Source organism: Lepisma saccharinum, chromosome 13, assembly GCF_977018435.1.
Source record: "Lepisma saccharinum chromosome 13, izLepSacc3.1, whole genome shotgun sequence".
In the NCBI taxonomy this organism is placed as follows: domain Eukaryota; kingdom Metazoa; phylum Arthropoda; class Insecta; order Zygentoma; family Lepismatidae; genus Lepisma; species Lepisma saccharinum.
This window is the reverse complement of record NC_139241.1, coordinates 79,668,203-79,695,307: the sequence shown is the minus strand read 5'-3', so window position 1 is coordinate 79,695,307 and position 27,105 is coordinate 79,668,203. Positions and strand designations below refer to the sequence as shown.

The following is a 27,105-nucleotide window of genomic DNA, read 5'->3' as shown; positions in this document are numbered from 1 at the left end:
AGTTGAAAGCAGGTTACTCTAGTCGACCAAAAGCATCACATGAAAACCCCCTGCATAAAACTGTTTTAAAATTATTACAATGAACCTCTTCAGACGAGAAATCAGGAATGATTCATCCATATTTATCTGAACATCTGTTAACAGGCAGTTACCAGATTTATACATAAATGTAAACCGATTTCAATATCAAATGCGTTGATTGGTTTGCTAATAAAATTCCGCTCGCAACTACCAATAGGAAGCTTATTGAATATAACATACACTTTTTACAGGTCGTTACATAATGATACATATGTTAGCATTATATATATATCCAATATTCTGTATAAACTATTGAATTCTGGGAAATTTTGGGAACAGAAGCTCGACAGCATGACATGTCCAAGAGTAAGTTCGCAAACAAAATTATTTCTGTGGAATTTTAATGAATTGGATAATTAATCTCCTTCTTAGGTTGGTTTCTGTACAAATGGTTCGGATCCCACTTAGAACTGTAGGTCCAGTCTCGAGTAGATGGTGTCCGCGCTAAGGCCACTTTTCTCCATGGGTGGTCCTTTATTTGCGTATAATTAAGAACTAATTTGCACGGGTTTTAATTAATTTGCACGGGTTTTAATTAATTTGCATGTACTTAGAACTAATTTGCACGTACTTAGAGTACTTTACATTTATGTATTTGCATGTTTATAACTTTTATGAATATATAATTATTTATTTTATGAAAAATATGTATATGGAAGGTAATTAGAGGTACTAAACGCTATGCATATGGTTTTATATTCATTACTGCAAAGTATGTAATGTATAAAATGTTAATATTAATGTTTATAATATTGAAAATAAGTTTTCTATGGTTTATGAACCGCTTTGAACGGTGGTAATGGCTGTAGGTACAGGTCCAATTACGATTGGGGACGGTCCCGGTACTCGAACCCGCGATATGCAATATTATTAATTAGTACTATGCAATAATTGCATTAAGTTATGAAACACGTTGGTTTCACACGCTAGACAGAATACTGTCTCCGAATCTCGACTCGGCTCTGATGCCAGACAGAGAGAATGAATTAATATTCCGCGCAGGTAGAGGAGAAAGGAATTTGGGGAGTGTGCGTTCAAGGTCAAATGACGTCACATCGTCAGAACAAAGAAGGAATCTGATTGACCAATCAGAGAACGCGTCTGTAGATTTTCAGAACCGGTTTTTCCAAGGTTAACCAGTACGCAAGAACAGGGGAAAGGTATGCAATACTGTAGGGCAGGGGAGGGAATCAACCAGACAACAAAGGATATCTGAGAATGCGCAGCAAGGGTCAAATCTCTGAAGCTATGCGTCGCTTGTAGAACTGGTTTCCGCCGCCAATTAATATTCCGCTCAGGGTTGCCCCAAGGCACAGGACGCTTTAGCGCAGGTTTTTTTATCTGTACTATGAAGAAGGGAGAGCTATCAGGGACGGGGCCTACAGTTTTCACCATTTGCTTTTATCACGGGGTAACGAACCTAGGACCCTTTGATTATTGATTTCGGTAGTAAATGTATGTTACTGTGTGCTATTTAACATATTATCGAGTTTATTTTTTACCAAACTTTGACTTTATGTCAAACATTTTTCCAGCTTATCCTTATTTTTACCAAAATAACACTATTTGTACTATTCAGGAAAGACTTTCAGTTAAATTTTCGACACACTAAGTGTGTGTTCTCAACTTCTATCTGTTTATTAGGCTTATTATTACTCAAATAACACAATTTCATCTGTTCAGGCAAAAATTTTTATTAAATTTTGGACTCACAAAGACATTTTTTCAACTTTTAACTTATTATTTTACAACTTTATGTTAATTTTTTACCAAAATAACACTATTTGTACTATTCAGGCAATATTTTTTATTAAATTTTGGACTCACAAAGACATTTTTTCAATTTTTAATTTATTATTTTACATTTTTATGTTAATTTTTTACCTAAATAACACTATTTATACTATTCAGGCAACATTTTTTTATTAAATTTTGGACACAAAGATATTTTTACAATTTTTTAACTTATTATTTTACAATTTTATACCTATTTTTAACCTAAATAACACAATTTGTACTATTCAGGCAACATTTTTTATTAAATTTTGGACTCACAAAGACATTTTTTCAACTTTTAACTTATTATTTTACAACTTGATATTAATTTTTTACAAAAATAACACTATTTGTACTATTCAGGAAAGACTTTCAGTTAAATTTTCGACACACTAAGTGTGTGTTCTCAACTTCTATCTGTTTATTAGGCTTATTATTACTCAAATAACACAATTTCATCTGTTCAGGCAAAAAATTTTATTAAATTTTGGACTCACAAAGACATTTTTTCAACTTTTAACTTATTATTTTACAACTTTATGTTAATTTTTTACCAAAATAACACTATTTGTACTATTCAGGCAATATTTTTTATTAAATTTTGGACTCACAAAGACATTTTTTCAATTTTTAATTTATTATTTTACATTTTTATGTTAATTTTTTACCTAAATAACACTATTTATACTATTCAGGCAACATTTTTTTATTAAATTTTGGACACAAAGATATTTTTACAATTTTTTAACTTATTATTTTACAATTTTATACCTATTTTTAACCTAAATAACACAATTTGTACTATTCAGGCAACATTTTTTATTAAATTTTGGACTCACAAAGACATTTTTTCAACTTTTAACTTATTATTTTACAACTTGATATTAATTTTTTACAAAAATAACACTATTTGTACTATTCAGGAAAGACTTAGTTACATTTTCGACACACTAAGTGTGTGTTCTCAACTTCTATCTGTTTATTAGGCTTATTATTACTCAAATAACACAATTTCAGCTGTTCAGGCAACATTTTTTATTAAATTTTGGACTCACAAAAAGACATTTTCTAAACTTTTAACTTATTATTTTACAACTTTATGTTAATTTTTTACCAAAATAACACTATTTATACTATTCAGGCAACATTTTTTATTAAATTTTGGACTCACAAAGATATTTTTACAACTTTTTAACTTATTATTTTACAATTTTATACCTATTTTTACCTAAATAACACTATTTATACTATTCAGGAAAGAGTTTTAGTTACATTTTCGACACACAAAGTGTGTGTTCTCAACTTTAATCTGTTTATTTCTCAAGTTAATTCTAATATTTACTCAAATGACTCAATTTCATCTGTTCAGGAAATACTTTTTATTACATTTTGGACATACACACACATACACACACACACACACACAGAAAGAGAGAGAGAGAGAGAGATTTTTTCCAAGTTTACAGGATGATTCTCCACGTTTACTCAAATAACACAATTTAAATGTGTTTTGAATTAAATTTTGTACACACGAAGTATGTTTTGGCAAGTTCTACCCTTTTATTTTACAAGTTTATGCTTATTATTACTCAAATAACACGGAAAGTTTGTTTATTTTAGAGTTTGCTGAGTATTTTGTTACTTTTATACTAGGTAAAGTTTCCTATTTTGCTATTTTGGAGATGATGCGATCAGCACCACTCTCCATCTGCTTTTTATCTTATGTACCCAATATTATTTTGAGGCTTAGTGAATTCTAGAGCTTTTTATGCAGGAGAGGGGCTTGAAAATTTTGATCTCAGATAACCCACAACTATTTGTCAGAGTATTTTAAAGGATATTTTATATTTATTATGTGCCACTAGAATATCAAAGCTTGCTTAATTTTTATGTCTGTAACGCTGTTATTGTATTTCTAGCTAAGGCTTACTGGATAAAGTACACGAAATGTTTAACATTTCGACTATTTACCTTTATACGAGGCCAAATGTTTAGTGTAACGAAAATTATTGTGTGTCTATAAAGACTGAAATTCCTTTATCGATGGGTCCATAACTGGACGCTTACCAACATTGTTCCTTTTTTAAAAAAAAATAAAATATATAACCATTTATCAATATATTGACAATTCACAGGACAAGACGAAGTTCACAGACGACTGTCTATATGGACCATAGGTCCATTTGCTAAACTTTTTTCTATGCTAGAAGAATAATTTAGCCTTATAGCCTTTTTCAAGGTATTTTTCAAGTATTACTGGTTTTTTGGGTGCATCAACACTTGGGTTATTTCCATTTGGTTTATTATACGGGGCTACAATCACTATCTGAACACTGAAATCCTCTGATTGAAACTAAAAGCTTAGGCTGTAACTAGGGATTTAGTATGTATATCGAAAATTTATAGGACAACACGAACCTTACCAAGGATTATAGGTGACGTAGGACCATACGTCAGAGCTTTGTTAATCTGCAAGAAGCACTTACAGCTAATATTACGAGGAAATGAGGTTAATTTTTACTGTTTCACAAGAATGCTATCTTTTATACACCCAATATTTGCTTTTTCAAGTAACTACTTGTACCAGAAGCACTTACAGGCCAACTCTAACTAGACTTCGACTTATTCTATATCAGGTGCTAAATTTATAAAGAACTATGATTGTGTATATTTCTGAGGAAGTACGCAAAAGCAGATTACCAGATTAAAGTATCTGAAAAACAGATTTTTCTATGCAAGTATATTTTTATTGACTGGATTATTTAACAGATCAAACATGAAGACTGCAAAATTCATTAAATGTAGTTCTATAGTATAGGTGGTTTCAGAGATATAAAAAGAACAAATATAAGATTTCGCTTTTTTTGCTTCTGAGACTAATCGCGACGCAAAGGGTAAATGGCGAGGAAATGTAACGGAGGAGAAACAGTCCCAAAAGTTATGGGCTGCATGTAAGTTAATACCACAGAGATATTACAGTAGGTGTAGGTTCTACCACCAGAACTTTTCTATTATAATAATACTGGTTATGCTGTACTGTTAGCTAAAGATGCTGATATTTGAGAAACTTAAAAGCTTATTTGCAAAATTTTAGATAAATAATAATCTGTTAGACTGTAAACATATTTTATATCCATTCTGCAAAAGATCCGATGACAAAATTTAAAAATTGTAATCGCCCAGACAGGGACTCGAACCCTGGACAGATAGGTTAAAAGCCTAACGCTATACCAACTAAGCTATCTGGGCACAAGGTATTCTTTTCTTGAAAAGTTAGTTATGTTAAGAAATATATTGAAACACTTGAGAACACTTTTGGTCTGGTTCGACAGAGAAGGAGACAACATTTCCAAATTTTTACAGACTGGGTGTATTTTTCCACTATAGGGGCCTTCACTATATGTAATTCGAAACGCTAAAGTTCAGCTAGCTTCCAAAATTGAGGTAAAGATTGTGTTTGGCGAGATTAACAAGTTACATTTATATCCAGTTACGGACAAATAAAGCTAAAACTCTCAGATTTACTGTACTAGCCAAGTTTTAGTAACATTTTCCTTCACTATAGTACTAATAACAAAGAAATAGATATATTTTATTTATAATTTGACAAAATGTACTAGTATTTAATTCACAAAGTTAGATAAAAACAGTATTTTTTTTATATTGTTACTGCCTTCAAATTTTATGTTATTTAGCCACTAACAACAGGTTTACACTGTTTGACATCCTTTAAATAGCAAAAGAAGGAATTATTTGTTTAGTATTTTTACTACTTTATATTTATTTAAGAAAACAATTCTACAGTTTAACTTAATTTTAACAAATTGTTACTAATTTATATATCAAAGTTATGTTATTTAGAGTGTATGAAGGCGTATAAAGTTAATATTTGTACTTATCAGTTCAACTAACAATTATATTTTACACACAAAAGATAATGTTTACAGTTAAATTACTTGAATCAGAGAATAATATTTTACAGTAATTGATTCATTCAGCACTAGTCAGTACTTTTATGCATCAGAAAGTTTTCTTAATTTTCTATTACGCATGCTATTTTGGGCTATTCTTAAAATGTATTTCTAGGGCAAACTGGTTTCATTTTCTGCTTATAATGCAAAGTTGTCAGTTTTCACACAATGCATTGTACATTTGTTATATTCTCTACTTACAATCCAAATATTATGCTTATTTAATGTATAACTAACTAACTATCTAGCCTTCTTAAACCCGAATGTTCATGGGTGCAGCAACATATGCCTTTCATCTGTCCCTGTCCTGAGCAAGATCTATATACTCCTTTCCTTCCCTACCAATTTCCTTTAGGTCCATCTCTACATTATCCCTCCATCTTTGTTTTGGTCTTTCTATTGGTCATTTACCATCAGGTTTCCCAACAAGAATCCTGTATACTCTGTTTCTTCTCCCATTCGTACCACATGATCTACACACCTAAGTCTTCTTGATTTAATCATTCTAATAATATCTGGACATGAATACAAATTATGTACTTCTAAATTATGTAATTTTCTCTACTTATCTGCCTCGTCATCTGTTTTAGGCCCAAATATTTTCCTAAGGATTTTATTTTCAAATACTCTCAATTTATGTTTCTAGCTTATACTGTAGTTATTATATCTTTTTCTATCAGCTTATTTTGAAATTAATATTATTAGGTATAGTCTTTGATTTATAACTATATTGCTTTTTTTATCAATTTATCTAAGAGTACATGCAGACAAACACATGTGTACACACTTTTATGTAAATAGATATGCCTTTTTTCAATATTTTAGTATGAAGATTGCACTTTAGCTATTTAAGCAAGGGTAGGAAAGGTAGGATTTCTGAGAATTTGTTGCAGGATTTTGTTGTCCAAGTATAGATGAGAACTGAGCTGGGAGACTGCTTTGAACCTTTTCATGAGAGTTTGCATGTGAACTGTATGGAAATTCAGCACTATTGACTGTGCATGCTTCTAAGCTTTGCTGTTATTTTACATCAAGTCTGTGAGACTGTAGACAGTTTTTCCCTTTTCAAGTAGTTTTTATTGATTGTATTTGTATATGTTTTGGGGACTTAGCAGTTTTATGTTATGAGGCAGTTTGTTGTAGAATATTTTTACCGGATTGTTTTGAGATATTGAGTGTCTGCTGTTTTACTTGTAATTATTTTTCTTCTTGTGTTGTGTATTTGACTATATTTTGTTCAAGTTCGTAGTATTTAGAATAATTGTTATTGACTTGTAGATGTAGGGAGTAACAAACCTTTGCAAGATGCTCTATACTTTAGTCTGAACATTATTCTTAGTGTTCACTTTTGAAGCCTTAGTATTCTGGTAGTATTATTAATGTAGAGGTAAATTAGGCTAAAATGTAGGCATTTTTCTGATAAATTATACTCACTTAGTTGTTTCAGCAGGTAGAAGTTGCATGATGGTTTACTGCTGATGATGTTAATTTGCTCTTCTTATGTACTACGCATGATGTAGCTTACTTGAGTAATTGGAATTTTCTACTGAAAAAAGGATTGCTTGTCTATTTTATTCCTATGTTGTTGAGTTTGTCCATAAGCAAGCCATGTTTTTACTCTATCCTATGCCTTGGAAGAATCTGGTAAAAAATTAACATAAAGTTGTAAAATAATAAGTTAAAAGTTTAGAAAATGTCTTTTTGTGAGTCCAAAATTTAATAAAAAATGTTGCCTGAACAGCTGAAATTGTGTTATTTGAGTAATAATAAGCCTAATAAACAGATAGAAGTTGAGAACACACACTTAGTGTGTCGAAAATGTAACTAAGTCTTTCCTGAATAGTACAAATAGTGTTATTTTTGTAAAAAATTAATATCAAGTTGTAAAATAATAAGTTAAAAGTTGAAAAAATGTCTTTGTGAGTCCAAAATTTAATAAAAAATGTTGCCTGAATAGTACAAATTGTGTTATTTAGGTTAAAAATAGGTATAAAATTGTAAAATAATAAGTTAAAAAATTGTAAAAATATCTTTGTGTCCAAAATTTAATAAAAAAATGTTGCCTGAATAGTATAAATAGTGTTATTTAGGTAAAAAATTAACATAAAAATGTAAAATAATAAATTAAAAATTGAAAAAATGTCTTTGTGAGTCCAAAATTTAATAAAAAATATTGCCTGAATAGTACAAATAGTGTTATTTTGGTAAAAAATTAACATAAAGTTGTAAAATAATAAGTTAAAAGTTGAAAAAATGTCTTTGTGAGTCCAAAATTTAATAAAATTTTTTGCCTGAACAGATGAAATTGTGTTATTTGAGTAATAATAAGCCTAATAAACAGATAGAAGTTGAGAACACACACTTAGTGTGTCGAAAATTTAACTGAAAGTCTTTCCTGAATAGTACAAATAGTGTTATTTTTGTAAAAAATTAATATCAAGTTGTAAAATAATAAGTTAAAAGTTGAAAAAATGTCTTTGTGAGTCCAAAATTTAATAAAAAATGTTGCCTGAATAGTACAAATTGTGTTATTTAGGTTAAAAATAGGTATAAAATTGTAAAATAATAAGTTAAAAAATTGTAAAAATATCTTTGTGTCCAAAATTTAATAAAAAAATGTTGCCTGAATAGTATAAATAGTGTTATTTAGGTAAAAAATTAACATAAAAATGTAAAATAATAAATTAAAAATTGAAAAAATGTCTTTGTGAGTCCAAAATTTAATAAAAAATATTGCCTGAATAGTACAAATAGTGTTATTTTGGTAAAAAATTAACATAAAGTTGTAAAATAATAAGTTAAAAGTTGAAAAAATGTCTTTGTGAGTCCAAAATTTAATAAAAATTTTTGCCTGAACAGATGAAATTGTGTTATTTGAGTAATAATAAGCCTAATAAACAGATAGAAGTTGAGAACACACACTTAGTGTGTCGAAAATTTAACTGAAAGTCTTTCCTGAATAGTACAAATAGTGTTATTTTGGTAAAAATAAGGATAAGCTGGAAAAATGTTTGACATAAAGTCAAAGTTTGGTAAAAAATAAACTCGATAATATGTTAAATAGCACACAGTAACATACATTTACTACCGAAATCAATAATCAAAGGGTCCTAGGTTCGTTACCCCGTGATAAAAGCAAATGGTGAAAACTGTAGGCCCCGTCCCTGATAGCTCTCCCTTCTTCATAGTACAGATAAAAAAACCTGCGCTAAAGCGTCCTGTGCCTTGGGGCAACCCTGAGCGGAATATTAATTGGCGGCGGAAACCAGTTCTACAAGCGACGCATAGCTTCAGAGATTTGACCCTTGCTGCGCATTCTCAGATATCCTTTGTTGTCTGGTTGATTCCCTCCCCTGCCCTACAGTATTGCATACCTTTCCCCTGTTCTCGCGTACTGGTTAACCTTGGAAAAACCGGTTCTGAAAATCTACAGACGCGTTCTCTGATTGGTCAATCAGATTCCTTCTTTGTTCTGACGATGTGACGTCATTTGACCTTGAACGCACACTCCCCAAATTCCTTTCTCCTCTACCTGCGCGGAATATTAATTCATTCTCTCTGTCTGGCATCAGAGCCGAGTCGAGATTCGGAGACAGTATTCTGTCTAGCGTGTGAAACCAACGTGTTTCATAACTTAATGCAATTATTGCATAGTACTAATTAATAATATTGCATATCGCGGGTTCGAGTACCGGGACCGTCCCCAATCGTAATTGGACCTGTACCTACAGCCATTACCACCGTTCAAAGCGGTTCATAAACCATAGAAAACTTATTTTCAATATTATAAACATTAATATTAACATTTTATACATTACATACTTTGCAGTAATGAATATAAAACCATATGCATAGCGTTTAGTACCTCTAATTACCTTCCATATACATATTTTTCATAAAATAAATAATTATATATTCATAAAAGTTATAAACATGCAAATACATAAATGTAAAGTACTCTAAGTACGTGCAAATTAGTTCTAAGTACATGCAAATTAATTAAAACCCGTGCAAATTAGTTCTTAATTATACGCAAATAAAGGACCACCCATGGAGAAAAGTGGCCTTAGCGCGGACACCATCTACTGTCTCGATTAGCCTTACTGTGTATAAAGTGGACTTAAAACACCAACTCAACAACAACATTGGGTACCACTTTCATAGATCGGAAACACATTAAAATCGCATATTTTGTGTTTCGCATGGTTTGTACTTACCAATTGTGTATTGCGGAACATAGTTCAAGGTGCCATTATGCTTTTTACACAAACGCAATTTTTCACATTCTGAGTGTTTTTTTTTTATTCCTTTCTTCGCTTCCGGAACATACAATATGGCGGGCACATCTTGACTCACGTTGTTGGTATGCAGTGTTTCAAGCTTCTTCACCGAAAAATACCTACTATCGTGTTCGTCACGTGTGACAATTTTACATTATGCACGGGTAGCTGACGGATAGCCCCACGAACCATTATGCACGGTAGCTGACCGATAGCCCCACGAACAATTTCCGATAAGGTTAGGTTAGGTTTGGTTATGTTAGGCAAGCATAGTAAAAAAAAAGGGGGGATTTGAAACACTGACAGGGGATTTCTTACGTCATCAAACGTGCGCAGCATCCGGTTGCCGTAGGGCAAGCAAATGAAAGCAATGGCAATTGTGCGTCGGTGAGATATTTCTCTTGAAAACTACATGATTTCCCGTTCAAATATATTCCACGATGAAAGAAAACTACGAACGTTGTAAACCTTGGAGAAACTCATTTCCGTAAGTAGTTTCTTGTGTAAAATTGAAGAAATGTGTCTCTGATGTATGAAACTGTTACCCAACATTGTAACCAGGAGATATCTGATTGATTGATTGATTGATTTAGTTTATTTTACTTCGCGTTTTGTGCCTCTTGGCTAATTTGCGAAGATGGGGATGAGTGATGAAATGATGAAATTGATGAATGGACATTCACAAACAACCAAGCCCGACCGGGATTCGAACCCGGGACCCTTAGGAGATATCTGAACCTTACATTTTAATAGTGAAGGGTTTTTTCTTTACAATTCATATCAATTTTATATACATTTTTCCTTAACAGACTGTGGTGTAAGGGGTGACATTACACCCAATTGTCAACCTCACTTCCACATAGTACACCCTGGACTGCATTTTGCAGACTAACGAGGCTCAGGCGACTGGCCCTCTGGCTAGTATAATTCTGTGTGTTGTCCTGTTTTTTTGTCTTTATGTGTGCTGAGTGCCTCTTTGCAGCCTCAGCTTTTAACACAAGTAAGATTTTTTTTTATATTTTAGTAAAACGACATTACAGTTATGTTATTTTAGTTACGATAAGGGGCTGGACCTCATATCATGTGACGGGTGGGTTCAAAATAGCCTGAGTGATGACGCACCCAAATTTTTAAATTCAAATTATTTAACAGACTATTAGCCTACAAGATGTCGTTTTCAGAGAACCGCGTATAGATGTTCTTCTTTTACCCCTTATAAAAGATGACAAATGCTAAGCAAGTGTTTGTGTGCGAGATAATTTATTAATAGCTTGTTGTTTCTGTCAAGCTCTGCCGGCCCCCGTGACGGAGTGGTTAGCACATCGCGCTACGACGCCAGGGGTCCCGGGGATCGAATCCTGGCCTGGGCATGAATGTTTGCGAGTGTCTATTCATCAATTTCATCATATCATCACTAATCTTCGCAAATTAGCCAAAAGTGGAACAAAAAGCGAACTCATTTCTACGTACTTGTTCCTGACACGAACGTGCAACATTCGATGCAAAACTCGATACTCGCTGATACACAAATTGAGTACGTGTGTCATGCTCGCTGCCCTGAAGGTCGATGACGTACTTTATAAGCTAAAGAGCTTCCCGTGTTCAATAAGCGTTGCGTACGAAGGAGTGTAGCCAACCGTTTAACCATAACACTACATATGGGATTTTTTTGGCCTTTCTTCTTAAATTTGGTTCATTGCTTATGTTATTGTTTAGATTGAACCCGATTTCTAAATAGATGTCATTTCTTTACTATGAACGCTTTCGCGCTTCAAATTCACAAAAATTTAGAAAATTCGCGATGACCCAAATAAGTAGTCACTTACACAAGACGCAAAAGCTCCTTGTGTGTTTCAATACCGTATTAAAAATGTACAAATCACGCGCAAAAATGAAATTAAAGACCTCGGAGTGACCTTCGACACCAAGCTCAAATTTAATAAGCATATTGAAACTGTTACTAACGACGCTTTCAGAAACTTACGTTTTATAATCCGGTCAAGCCACGACTTCACGAAAATAGAACCAGTGAAAATACTTTACTATTCCCACGTACGGTCAAAACTAGAATATGCGTCAGTAATCTGGAATCCCACTCAAATAGACTTAATTCATAAACTAGAACGTATTCAGTCAAAGTTTTTTAGATATCTCAAATTCAAAGCCTGTGGAGAATATCCAGCATTCGATTCCTACGATAATCTAGTCTCAGAGACCAACTTCAGCAAACCAGCACTCCGACGACAAGTAAATGACCTGTTCTTTCTGTATAAAGTAATTAACGGTATAATAGACGATTCCAACTTATTATCATTTAATGTTCCCATTTCCAAAACACGTCCCAAGCACAAAATCTTTCTTTGCCATAGAGCGAAAACTTCAATTCTTTCTACCTCTCCGGAGTGGAGAACGTGCAACTCTTTCAACACAATTTCATGAGTAAATAAGACAATTGATATTTTTGCAATGAGTTTATACAATTTTAAAAATACTATTACTGGAACACTGAATATATTGTAGTAATATTATGTAATTAGAGCACTATAATTGGGCTCAGCCTGTTGAGCTCTCAATAAATAAATAAATAAATTAATTAATTAATTAATAAATATGACAAAGTTGGAAATAAATCAAAATTTAATTTGTCACCAAAAAAAAATACATCGACATATCCGTGCCTGAGAAGGGTCCTGGGTTCGATTCTCGCCATGGAATGTTCCTTCATGAATTTCATCATATCATCACTCGTTTTAATCTTCGCGATTAGCCAAAGTGGCAGCAAATCTAACCAATCAAAAATCTGAAAGGGGATCGAACCTGGGACCCACTAGCTTCGCTGAGGCAGGCAGTCCTGCTTCCATAACTGTCTATCTTAGGAGAACGAACACCTCTGATAAACGAGAGCCTCCCCGATAGCATAGTGGTAACGTCACCGCCTTGTAATCACAGTGGTTCGGGGTCCCACTTTAAACTGTAGGTCCAGTACCATTTAGCGTATCTGTGCACAAAGTGGACTTAAAAAACAACCATTCAAATTCAAAATTACAAAACCTCTGATCCGAGCCACCCATTCTTAGGGGTAAATACCGAGAAGAGTTGGCAACACTGGCGCGACACCATTGCGGAACGATGACGATCCGTACGGCTAATTTAGTCTCTTCTCGGAAAAGATAATCCGAATGCAGGTCCTGTCCGGTGGCTACAAAACATGCTCCACTGCTGTTTTATCAGAAACATTCCATCGATTCTTCATAACCTAGGAAACGGTAGGTGTTCCCGCTTGGCAGACATGCAACAAGGCAGCCCTCGTTCAGGACGTTCTACGGCTTCCAGTCACGAACCATTATCCCTCTTCAATTAGACGTTGGTCACGAAGAACATCCTTGCTACATTCGAGATAGAGAAAATAAATAATGTGCAGTCCTGTTGCATATCACAATTTGCTTGCAAGTTTCATGAAATTAGCATCTTACAGTCGTTATATGTAAATCTTGAGTGCGAGGTGGGTTTGTGTGGCGCAGGACACGCTATAACCACGACTCGCAAGTTGATAGGAACTCATCCGAGACCTTGAAAATGAGCCCCTTTAGTTAGAATTATAAAATGTGCGTCATATTTTCAATTTTATTGATATTTTTTACGGTTTCGGAACTTAATTTTGTTCCTCCGTATCCCTTAGTGCGTTTTTAGCTGTGTTTGCTTCTGTCAAAATCCTACTACAGTAAAACCTCGTTAATTCGGACCACGATAAGCCGGTCATCGCTTAATCCGGACAGGTAAAAGAAAAAAAATGCAGAATGCGAGGTTTTAAATGTGGCTAGAAGTCAACAAGAGAACTTCCCAAAGAAAAGGCAGTCAACCACTGATGAAATTGTTTCCCGCAGACTTTGTACTGTACTGTATAGTGTCTTTAGGCCTATGCCCTTTAAATACACCATAATAAACGTGTTTTCTTGCTATAAACGGAGTTTTACTGCACTTTCTACTGTTGTTTTAGGTTACTTCAGTTAATCTGGACCTTCGTTAAACCGGTTAACTTATCCCCCCCCAATTAGTCCGGATTAACGACGTTTTACTGTATATCTAACGCGATATTTTTTTTTAGTTTCGTATACTGCGCATATTTATTTCGCAAGTCTCTAATGTATTCTACAGTATATATTTCTACTCATATGGCATATACAGGGTGTTTCCGTAATTGATTCAAACTTGCAGGGTGGCTGGAGACTGGCTCAAGTACCACCAATAAGGAACCCCTGTCCGGAAACGCGTCGTTAAAAAGTATAAGCAAAAACTAGTTGGGGTTGCTTATGACAGTGGAATAAGACAACCGAAAGATGCGGCTTGTAGATTTCATATGGACGTTACTACAGTGCAGGAGCGTATGTCCTAGGCTAGCTAGCCTAACTGCGAAGCCTGAAGTCTAGAGAATAAAATACAGGAGAAAAATCGATCAGAAATTGTAAATGGTATTATTCATATGAGTGAGATGATGATGCGGATTCTGGAGTTGGCGACATGATTTCTTGTGAGTTGGCAACCTGATTTCCTATGAATTGGCAACCTGATTTCCTATGAGTTGGCAACCTGATTTCTTATGAATTGGCAACCTGTTTTCCTATGAGTTGGCAACCTGATTTCTTATGACTTAGCAACCTGATTTCTTATGAGTTGGCAACCTGATTTCTTATGAGTTGGCAAGCTGATTTCCTATGAGTTGGCAACCTGATTTCCTATGAGTTGGCAACCTGTTTTCCTATGAGTTGGCAACCTGATTTCTTATGAGTTGGCAACCTGATTTCCTATGAGTTGGCAACCTGATTTCTTATGAGTTGGCAACCTGATTTCTTATGAATTGGCAACCTGATTTCATATGAGTTGGCAACCTGATTTCCTATGAGTTGGCAACCTGATTTCGTATGAGTTGGCAACCTGTTTTCCTATGAGTTGGCAACCTGATTTCTTATGAGTTGGCAACCTGATTTCTTATGAGTTGGCAACCTGATTTCTTAGGAGTTGGTAAATATGTTTCTATTCATAGCCTAGAACCACGTTACACAGTGAGATAGCCCAGATCATGGAGACAGTATTGGTACTCCAGTCTCCATCCACCCTGCCAGTTTGAACCAATCACGGAAACATCCTGTATACAAGCAGCTCCTTATGTTTTCTGCATTTGATTCTTGTTATTTAGCGTCGCTTTTCTGCCACTTTTAGCTAATCGCGACGATGAGGATGAGTGATGACATGATGAAGGGACGCTCACAAGGAACACCCATGCTCAAGCCAGAATTAGAACCCTGGTATACCTGGGGTCGTAGCGGGGACCTATGTGCTAACCACTCAGCACATAGGTCGGCAGATCTTTATGTCCTTTCGTAAACTAGATACTGGCAGTTATAAACAGCATCAACAAATGCTGTTGGATTTTAAGTTCACTTTATACACATACCAGGCTAATCGAGACTGGACTTAAGATTTAAAGTAGGACCACTATGTGCCTCAATTGGTTATCGAACCCGGGACCCTTTGATTACGAGACACTGTTACCACTACGGTATCGGTTCGACGCTTGTGTATTTCTTAACGCAGAATAAAAATGTTTCCTCTTTAACTTAAGATGTTCACTATTCAAAGCTCTATTTTTGGAATTTCAAATCCAGTGTTATTTTCTTCGATACTTCACCTTCCCGTTAATGTGCTTTGTGCAGCTCTATTAAGAAACATGTTCTCAGAATACTTAAAGTAAGTAATTCTTCTATGAAGCGCCCATACAAAATCCTACCTTCGTCTGACACTAGATGTCACTAGCGCTCCATAGAGAAATCCGACTATTTCAAGAGTAAAATTAATTCATTAATTTTCGGGCCGGTGATGCAGTAAATGCAAATATCAAACAGTGGCTCTTTAGAAACACCCTTTCCAAGTGCTGGGCTAAAATTTGGAAACCTTTTGTCGACCGGTTCTCAAGATAATCGCGACCAAAGTTAGCCCCGTAAGCTTTACACAGACTTGACGAGGAAACTGCTTTGGGGTTACGACCACCTTAAGTTTTCAACAATCCTCAGGTTGGACTCTTTTGCCTGGTCCCTACTCGCTCCATATTTCCATCTTGTCTTCTATATCAAGGGAAGTTTTGTTTGAAATAGTGAATGTTAGACAGTGAGTGTTTTTCATGGCTTCATTACACGAGAATCTATTAAAACACTGAATGCTTCAGTTGCATTCAGAAAAAGACAACTCCATTTATGTTATTTGTAGCGAAACGACTGACGCGTGACGTCACGTTAAACTGCAGTTTAGAGCTTGTTAACAGCATATCTCCGAATACCATTAAGAGCTAAGAACATTGTGCTGTTTTTCGAGGGTCGTATTAAAGATATTTGCGCTGTAATTTCTATGCAATGAGCAGTATAAAAAGTTGTGCAGTTCGTGCCGCATTGAATATTCATATTTGCAGAAAGAATATTGCCACAGTGGTATTTGTAACGGGGTTTGAATGGGCTGAGGGGTGTGCGAAATATTTTCAGCTGGGAATGTACCTTTCTCTCATTCCTTTGGTCTCTCCTTCTTCTTTCTCTAATTACCTCTTCTGGCTTTCTTCCTTACTCTGTTTCTCTGTCCTTTCTTCCCTCTCTGTTAGTCTGTGGCACTATCTATATATGTCTATCTCTCATTCCCTATTTTCTGCCTCTTGCTTTCTGTTTATCTCTCTTATTTTGTTCCATTGTTTCTGTCTTTTCTTTTCATTATTGCTCCGTTCTATTTCCTTCTTCTTTCCGTTTTCCACTCTTCTCTTTCTTTCTATCGCTCTTTCTTCCATTTTTCTACTTCTCTCTTTCTTACTCTGTTTCCTGTCCCTTCTTTTATTTCCCTCGTTCTTCCATTTTCTCTATCATCTCCGTCTCTCTTCTTCTCTCTGTTACTCTATTTCCTTCTTTCTTTCCCAGTTTTCCACTTTATCTTTCTTTCTCTCCCTCATTTTCCCTTTGTTTCTCTGTCTCCCTCCCTTTCTCTGTTGCACTATTGCGTTTTCTTCGTTCTTTCTATGTTTTCCTCTCCTCTCTTCGAGCTTCCTCTGATCGCTATCTCTTTCTCTCTCTCCTCTCTTCTCTTCGTTACTCTGTCGCACTATCTATTCCCTTCTTTTCCCCCTGTTTTCTACCTTTTCGTTCTCAATTCCTGTCTTTATCTTTTTCTCACCGCCACTGACGGCGATTAGGGGGCAGTTGCCCGCCATTTCTTGCCACTTTCGTCCCCGCACTATGATAAACCTTATCCACAAAGGGTAAGCAAACTGTCCTCCCCCACAGTTTTGGTACTCTGCTCCCTAGTTTTGGAACCCAATCTCCGCCACTGCTCACCGCTATTACTTTTGTAACCGAATGGCATAATTAGAAAAAGAAGTTAAACAAAATAGTCTGTGAAAAGAATGACGTCTGTCCCATTACACACCTGAGTACTGGCGTTCATAATTTTAACACGCATCAAGTTTGACACTCCGCGCGCTGTATAAAAAAAACCGCAAAGAAAAGGAGGAAAAGAGCTTCGGCAGTGTTGCCGAGTCGTATATGTCAATACCACAACATCACATAAAACACAAACCATCCATCCACGAGGCCCTCCAAGCTGCAGCTAATGGATGCAGCTACCAAAAAACAACACCCACTGCAGTGAGAGGATAGAAGGGATGGGGGGGGGGGTAAATATTCAGTGACGTGACATGTTCGATCCATCAATCGATGAGCATATATTGCCCCAGTTTCGACTCTCTTATCTTAATTTCCCTGGAGCAAATGTGCCCGAAGGCGTGGTTTTGATGGCCAATGTAGAATCATGACCGGAAACGTTAGTCAAGTTCGAAAATCTGCCTAAGGAGTGACCGCTGAGTGGAGCACTAATTTGAAATGGCGCTGTGATTTTGTTCCACCCCGTAGCCAAATGCTGGCGTAATTTATGGCACTGTTACTGGAGATAATGGAATCCCATTTGGCTATCAATTTCCGTCGTTTAGGCTCAACAGAAAAACAGACTCGGATTTATAGATGTGGAAGCCTTGGGCTAGCGTCATAATGAGTCCTCCCTTCCCCCTATAAACAAGTACAATTGTAAATTTCAGGCCACGTCAGAAATTTTTACAAGATATCAAGTATCACATTTTTTGTGGAAAAATTATGTAGAATAAAGTGTATATAGAACCAGCCAAGACTCGGAAGAAAATAGTTGTCCTTAGAGAGAGAGGGGGGAAGAGAAGGGGAGGGAAGGAGAGAGAGAGAGAGAGAGAGAGAGAGAGAGAGAGAGAGAGAGAGAGAGAGAGAGAGTCGGAAAGAGAAAAGGAAGGAAAGAAGAAAGGGAGGGAAAGAAAGAAGGAAAGAAAAGGAGAAAGGGAGACGCTCTCTCTCTCTCTCTCTCTCTCTCTCTTTCTCTCTCTGTCTCTCACGAGAAAAACAGAGAGAGAGAGCGTTCTTTCTTTCTCTTTCTCTCTCTCTCTTCTTCCCCCTCTCTATTTCTCTCTCTCTCTCTCCCCCTCTCTCTCTAGAGAAGAGAGAGAGAGAGAGGGGGTCCCCCTCTTTCTCTCTCTCTCACCTTCTCTCTGTTTCTTTCTTTCTTGTCTCTCTCTCTCTCTCTACTTTCTTTATTTCTCTCTCCCCCACTCTCTCTTTCTCTCTCTTCTTCCCCCTCTCTATTTCTCTCTCTCTCTCTCCCTCTCTCTCTCTCTCTCTCTCTCACCTTCTCTCTTTTTCTTTCTCTTTCTTGTCTCTCTCTCTCTCTCTACTTTCCTTATTTCTCTCTCCCCCTCTCTCTTTTCCTTCTTTCTTTCCTTCTTTCTCTCCCCTCTCTCTCTCTCTCTGTCTCTCTCTCTCTCTCTCAGGAGAAAAAGAGAGAAAAGGAAGAAAGAGAGAGAGAGAGAGAGAGCGTTCTTTCTTTATCTTTCTCTCTTCTCCCCCCCCCCTCTCTCTCTCTCTCTCTCTCTCACAAGTTCAGACTATAAAAATGGCCAAAAGTTTTCGGATCATGGTTATCCGCTCCAGGATTTGATGAAAACCGGGTACCTGGACCTGGAAGAGAAATTTGACTATCTGGTTTTAGAACTGAGAATCGGGTACCATCCAGTGTTGCCACAATCTGAGGGCATAATTTCCCTTTCCAAGGGGCAAAATTTCCCTATTTGGACTACTTTTGCCCTTCACCTAAACAAATATACTAATAATAATAATAATTATTATTATTATTAGCAGTGGTAATAGTAGTATCAGCAGCAGCAGTAGTAGTAAAATTTCCGTTGGTCCATGTTCGTATGAATAAAAAATGTTACACAAATTTTTCACATACAAGTCAGCTTAATCGCTTTCTGTCCAGATGTCCCAGGTTTCAATCATGGTGAGGAATCCATTAAATCCTTAATTATCATCGTTACAATTATCCGAAGATACAGAAAAGCACGTACAATAAACTTAAGAGAAATATAAAGGCTTATATTCAAGGGAGCAGAAATAAGAAGGATCAGAAAAAAATAAGAATGTGAATATGAAACTGGAACTTAACATGAACTGTGATAATGTAGAGTCAGAACCCTTAACATTTCCCTGAAATTGTGACATTTTTCATAGAAATTCCCTTTTCCCTTTTCGCTAAAATTTCGGTCCGAATTTCTCTGCAAAAGGGAAATTTCCCTTCATGTGGCAACACTGGTACCATCTGGCCCTTGAAGCGTGGAAACTGCGGGATGACACTGCGAGTCGGTGCTTACGGAGTTGCCATGTTCCAAGTACATATTTACTGCGTTGAATAAAAATCTGTATAGAATCGGTTTCGCAATGTGAATTGACAATGATAATGGATTTTGAATACAGAGAAGTTCGAAACAAGACCAATATTGTATTTGTAGGACTACCCAATACCAACAAAAAAGTTGTCTCGCAGAATTGATCAGAACGGTTTTTTTTACAAATTTTAAAAATATGAAAATTAAGGATTGTGTTTAAAACCTTTCTGCCTGCACTGTACCAAAATGCCATCACGATCGAAAAACCCGTTTTTGATTTATAGAATATTCAAAAGTGGCCGCGGTGGCTCAATCGGTTGTCGACCTCCGTGGCGAAGTGGTTAGCAGAGCGCGCTACAACGCCAGGGGTTCCGGGTTCGAGTCCCGGGTAAGGCATGGGTATTTGTGATTGTCTGTCCTGAAAAGTCCTGAAATAGAAATGTGAATGAAATGATATGAGTGTATGAAGTGTGATGGGGAAAGCTTCCGCTTAGGGGCTTTCCTTTTATATAAAAAAAAAAAAAATCGGTAAGGCGTCTGACTATCATGCTAAAGGTCCCGGGTTCGATCCCCGGGCGGTTCAAATCCGGGAACTTTTCTAACGTTGGAAGCGGCCCCGGCGCCCACCCAGTGTCGAATAATATGGGTACATGGGGGAAACCCTGGGGGGTAAAGGCGGTTAGGGGCGTTATGCTGATCACATCACCCCCACTCACGACCGGATCAAGAAAGTGTGGGGCGTTACCCCCACACCCCCTATACGCCTTCATGGCGCGGTGCTAAGCACAGGGGAGCACTTTACCTTTTTTTGCGATCGTTTACATTTTTTTTTTTTTAAAAACGGCACTTTTTTGTTACCCCCAATATATATAAGCATACAAGCAGTCATGACCTGAAAGGAACTGAACATCCCTATTATGCCTATTATGTTATCCGAAAATTAATTTTGTAGTTGTAAAGTAAGAATAGGAAGGGTCCAAATTATTCGGATCCGAATTATCTGTTCCCCCAAAATTCTTATCTGATGAGAATAGAAAACGTGGACCTGGATCCAGAAACGAGAATCGAATCTGTAACCGAAATTCAGATACGTTCATCTGGAACCTCACTTTACTTCAAAGAAAGTTCCGATAGATCAGTTTTCTCTGTAACAACCACGTCAGGTCCACGTGGTGTCCAATAAATCATCCCTTGAAACCTTTCCCACCAATAGCGTTCGTCCAAGAAATGTCAGCTCTCGTCAATTCCACGTGGACTAAATGAGATGTTGCTAATTCAGTTTCTTTAGAGATTTCTAAACGCGAAGTTGCGGTTGCGTTATCTTTGCTAGGTTGTGTTATCGTATTGTGCTACTTTTTTATACAATATAAAGACGTTTGAGTGTAACCTGGCAGTGAATGAATGGATGTCCAAACACTGCAGGCAAAAGTGACAACATCGCTTTACAGAAAAACAGGTGAAGGCTCGAAACCAGATACGGTTCCGGTCAGCTTCCTCTGGGGTTGTGTCAAAGATGCCGAACTGGCACTACGTTCAAGACTTCAGCTATACTCGGACTCGCAAACGATATTCGGGTACGTGAATCCGGAAACGAGAATCGGGTATCTGGATTATTATTTTTTTTCAGAATCCTTCGTTCAGACGAGCCATATAGTTTATAACACTCTGTTCACGGCAAGAACCGAATACATCTACCAATAACATTAAGAACCTTTTGTGTCCCAAGCGTCTCGATCGAGATACCTAAAATTAAGCCTCATGGTCCCAAGCGTCTCGATCGAGACGCTGTGTCAAGGTCGTAGTTTTTACGTTATAACTTTTCTATTTTTGGCTAGAATTTCGATTTTTTTAAATATTGTTCCTAACACATGTATTTAACATAAATGTTTCCTGCACCTTTTTCTTTTCTTCATGAAAATGGAGGTAAAAAGGCGGGAAAAGGGACTTCTCTTTTGCGTCTCTTTTCAAGGGAAAAGATAAATTTCAAACATTTCAACAATTTTTTAAAATAATTTTTGGGGGTTTTCTCCCTTCCCCCTCCATATATACGCCAAATTTGCATAAATTTTGCATTTTGTGCATTTTGACATTTTTTTCGGGGGGCGGGGGGAAACACCATTTTTTTTAAGAAAAGTATTTTTGAGGGGATTTCCCCCCTTTCCCCCTCCATATGTACGCCCAATGTGCATAAATTATATATCGTCTGAATTTGTGATTCATTCTGCGTACAACGGTATATCTTTCATATCTCTAGGGCATTTAGTTTCTGAGCTATAGTCATTTCAAAGTACCGCTGCATTTTGAAGCTTGAATCAGTGGCGTGCCCACCATAACTTTTGGGAGGTACAACTCAAGTTACATTGGTCATATGATAATAATGCAAATATTTTTGTGTTCCTTACATGTCAGCGATCATTTCCATGTGCATGTCGACACTGTCATGTACTTTTTTTCGGGGGGCGGGAGGGGGCGAAACCCCATTTTTTTTTAAAAAAGTATTTTCAGGGGATTTCCCCCCTTTCCCCCTCCATATATACACCGAATTTGCATAAATTTCATATAGTCTGAATCTATGGTTCATTCCGCGTACAACGGTATATCACTCATCTCTCTAGGGCAATTAGTCTCCGATCTACACTCATTTAATTGGAACTATGCATTTTGCTCAAAATCGGCTTACTTGTGAAAATGGCCTTGCGACTCAAAAGGATAACTCTACACCGATATCTGAACTAAATCGCGAAAAAGAACCGCAGATTGGAGCACAAAAGATAAAATTTGAGAGGAAAAATACAACGAAAATTCCACCTCCATGCCAATAGTACGTAACGAAACACCTCTCTATCATTTTTTTCCCAGGACGTTCCGTCAATTAGGTTCAAAACTTACGTTGCGGTCTGCCTCGCACTAACGCAGCCGCATTTCGCAAATTTCAGCCTGGCCGACCAATCACGTGGACCTATTTAGAATTTCCGGTTCACTGCCGACCGCCGTCGCGGGACAAAACGTTCACCTTCAGTAATTGACCATTCGCCTTGCGTATTGTTGCTAGGCAACGGGGAAAAAGGTCAACAAATAACGTCGTCGTGGCTTCTGTTTCGTCTGACGTCCGCAGTTCTCCCCCCCCCCTTTCCCTCTCTCCCCCTGAGAGCGCGGCTTCTGATTGTGTGCAGAGCGCTGCAAAGTGTAATTCTATCGGAAATTGCTCCGGACGAAACTGCTTGAAAAGCTTCAGCTGGTAAAGAGTCAGTCGCGCTGGTAACCATAAACACGTATGAATGCTCCACCAATGACTGGTATTTTAGCAGTGTTTTCCCACGCTCGTAACAAGTATTGCAATCAATTTGCAAGCATGAGTGAATTAAGGGATATTTTAGAGGAATCAGGAGCTTATCTTCTAGGCTAGCTAGGCTCTGCGAAGCCTGAAGTCTAGAGAATAAAATACAGGAGAAAAATCGATCAGAAATTGTAGATAAAATTATTGGCAACCTGATTTTCTATGAGTTGGCAACCTGATTTTCTATGAGTTGGCAACCTGATTTTCTATGAGTTGGCAACCTGATTTTCTATGAGTTGGCAACCTGATTTCTTATGAGTTGGCAACCTGATTTTTCTGAGTTGGCAACCTGATTTTCTATGAGTTGGCAACCTGATTTTCTATGAGTTGGCAACCTGATTTCTTATGAGTTGGCAACCTGATTTTCTATGAGTTGGCAACCTGATTTTCTATGAGTTGGCAACCTGATTTCTTATGAGTTGGCAACCTGATTTCTTATGAGTTGGCAACCTGATTTCTTATGAGTTGGCAACCTGATTTCTTATGAGTTGGCAACCTGATTTTCTATGAGTTGGCAACCTTATTTTCTATGAGTTGGCAACCTGATTTTCTATGAGTTGGCAACCTTATTTTCTATGAGTTGGCAACCTGATTTTCTATGAGTTGGCAACCTGATTTCTTATGAGTTGGCAACCTGATTTTCTATGAGTTGGCAACCTGATTTCTTATGAGTTGGCAACCTGATTTTCTATGAGTTGGCAACATTATTTTCTATGAGTTGGCAACCTGATTTCTTATGAGTTGGCAACCTGATTTCTTATGAGTTGGCAACCTGATTTTTTATGAGTTGGCAACCTGATTTCTTATGAGTTGGCAACCTGATTTTCTATGAGTTGGCAACCTTATTTTCTATGAGTTGGCAACCTGATTTCTTATGAGTTGGCAACCTGATTTCTTATGAGTTGGCAACCTGATTTGCTATGAGTTGGCAACCTTATTTTCTATGAGTTGGCAACCTGATTTTCTATGAGTTGGCAACCTGATATCTTATGAGTTGGCAACCTGATTTCTTATGAGTTGGCAACCTGATTTCCTATGAGTTGGCAACCTGATTTTTTATGAGTTGGCAACCTGATTTTCTATGAGTTGGCAACCTGATTTTCTATGAGTTGGCAACCTTATTTTCTATGAGTTGGCAACCTGATTTTCTATGAGTTGGCAACCTGATTTCTTATGAGTTGGCAACCTGATTTCTTAGGAGTTGGTAAACTTATTTCTATTCATAGCCTAGGACCTTGTGACATAGCCCCGACCTTTGACTCCGTATACGCCACTGACAGGAATATGTGTGTTCAGAGTTCGGTGAACCTTAGCGAGACGTGCTTGTAAAACCCTTTCTTGGTAAGGTAAAGGTGCATGCCATGAAGGCATATGGGGTGATGTGGAGGTATACAGCTCCACATACTCTTGATATCGGCCATAGTTGAGATGATGTGATCAGCATCATGGCCGGCCACCTTCAACCCCCTCCCCCTTCTTCCCTAGGTTGCACTCAGGTACCCATTGATATGAGACTGGGTGGGCATGAGCCGCGCAGAAACAGGGAAACGACTGGAGCCCGTTTCATTCGCGTGGTAAATAGGCAGATGCTCTACCAACTGAGCTACCACGGCCCGCCTTGATACAGCTTAGAAGTTGACACCCAGACGGCACAAATATCCAAGGGATATCCACAAAGTCGTCAACTCCTAGGCTATGAATAAAAATCAGGTTGCCAACTCCTAAGAAATCAGGTTGCCAACTCATAAGAAATAAGGTTGCCAACTCATAGAAAATAAGGTTGCCAACTCATCAGACGTCCTGGAACAGCGGTGGTCTAGTTTGTAGTGGACCGGACTGTCACGCCGGAGACCCGGATTAGATTCCCGCGGTGGGTGATCCAAGGTCGCAATGTTCCAGGCCTTGTCCCCTCATAAAGCGGCTCTCGGGTTCACCCAGCCTCAAATAAGATGGGCACATGAGGGCAACTCTAGGGGTAAAGGCAGCCGGAACGTAGTGCTCACATATCCCCACCAAAAATCACCGATATCGAAGAATTTGTGGGGGACCTACCTCATGGCATGGTGCAATTTTACCTTTAGCTTATCAGACGTTCATGGGATATCCAGTCGTGAATCTCTTGCATTCTTGTTTTACTTGTTTTGTGCACGTATTGTTATTGGGTGTAGACCTGTTAATGGTCTCTTGAAAGAGAGAGAGAGAGAGAGAAAGAGAGAAAGCATGCAACACTCACGAACATACAAAGAGACAAATCATATTTCGTTATTTTGTGTGTGTTTTCGATGTTATCCATAGTGCAGTACATCTGAAGTCAACGCTACTTGCTTATCTTTGTTGTTGCTACAAAAACTGGCCCGCCCCTACTGAAAAAAATGTGTTTTTTTAGGACAAGATTGTTGGGGGGGGGAGTTCTCCACCGTCCCCTACAGGATATCGCACCCTGGACCCCTCCATTTGCGACGGTTAGACTCAAAAGGCAATTAAGATAATTCCAAGTTATTTCTTTCATCGTGCGGACATTAAGGTAAAGAGTGACAGTTTCGCAACAGGTTTCGACTTTTCCCGAACACAAAAATCTTCAACGTGTCCTCTTTCCGTTCATGTGGCTTTCTACGCCGTCGAAAGTGTTGTATTCCGAAGAGAACAAGTAAAGTCGGCGGGGGAGGAACAGTTTCTGGTCCTCGCGTCTGGCTGGACACGGAAACTGTTCCCCGTGCCCTTGAAACGAAACTCCACTTACCTTTGGTTATGAACGGGTACTTCCACCTCCCTATCGCCGGCTCGCTCTTGGCGTCATTCTGAAGCTCCGTCTTCACAACGGGCCTCTCTTCGTCCTCAGGCGACCTCTCGGAGCCGTACCCCTGGTCGTGGCTGAACTCGGAGGTTCTCGGTTTGACTCCCGGCAGGAGGTTCTGCAGCCCCAGCTCCATGTTCCTCTTGTTGTTCTTCTGGACCTCGTCGTTGTCCTCTTCGCTGTTCTTCCGGTCCAGGTGGTTGGGAAGGGAACCGCAGATCTTCTCTCTGGTCGACAACCCGTCACTGCCGCCCTTGCGGACCGTGCACAGGTTGCCGCTGGACTGGCTCCTTCGCGAGAGGCCCTTGTCTGAGCGGCGGCTGATGTTGGAGCCCATTCTGGAGTGGGTGTGTTTCTCTATGACCACAGCACTGTGTCCCGAGGCACCATGTCTTGGTTTTCTTACGGCAGGTGTCGCCTGCGTCTGTGCAGGCTCTGCCACGCGGATGCCTAAAAGGAGATAAGAAAATCAATTAAAACACTGGCCCAAAAGATATTCATTAATAAAATTTGCCTACAGTTGCGGTTTTGCTTATGTTTGTCTTGATATTAACAAAGTTATTCAATTGTATTGTGCTATTACCCACTGCAAGAACAAAGTAAATGTAGATAAAATCGTGCGACTTCTCAAAAATGGTTCCTTCTTGATATCTCTGCGCATGCGCTGACTGAACGAGTCCACTAACAAAATAGGGGTGGAGAGAAACAGGTTCCCTGAAAATCGTTTGCTGATGACAGAACATAGAAGTTTCACACACAGTAGAGCCAGCGGCAGAATACGTTCAGAGGGGAGTTCAGTTAAAAGAACAGAGCGCATACAAACAAAATACTCTTTCGTGCATGTATATAATACCTACCTCCCCTCTCGCGAATATACTCGTCCTCTCGAGCTAGTCTCGCCTTCCTCGGTGGAGAGTATGTTGCCCATGAATGTGTGTGTCGTAGCTGTACAGCTCACAATATAACACCATAACACTTCAATATAGCCGCTACATTGAGTGATAATACTTTATCACATGAGCTATTTTTCCAGACACAATATTCCTTCAGTTGCTGTTCGAACATTCAATAGGATATTGCGCTGTGTATTTTTATTCGCT

General features: G+C 37.7%; 1 protein-coding gene across 2 annotated transcripts in view; it reads right to left on the bottom strand.

Moving 5' to 3' along the window:
- Positions 1-27,105, bottom strand: part of LOC145997453 (multiple PDZ domain protein-like) — a 382,394-nt gene that overhangs the window by 80,624 nt on the left and 274,665 nt on the right. For both annotated transcript variants that reach the window (XM_083134520.1, XM_083134521.1), the window contains exon 2: positions 25,952-26,455. In XM_083134520.1, coding sequence (XP_082990646.1) covers positions 25,952-26,455 — 504 coding nt within the window. The remainder of the gene's footprint in view (positions 1-25,951; positions 26,456-27,105) is intronic.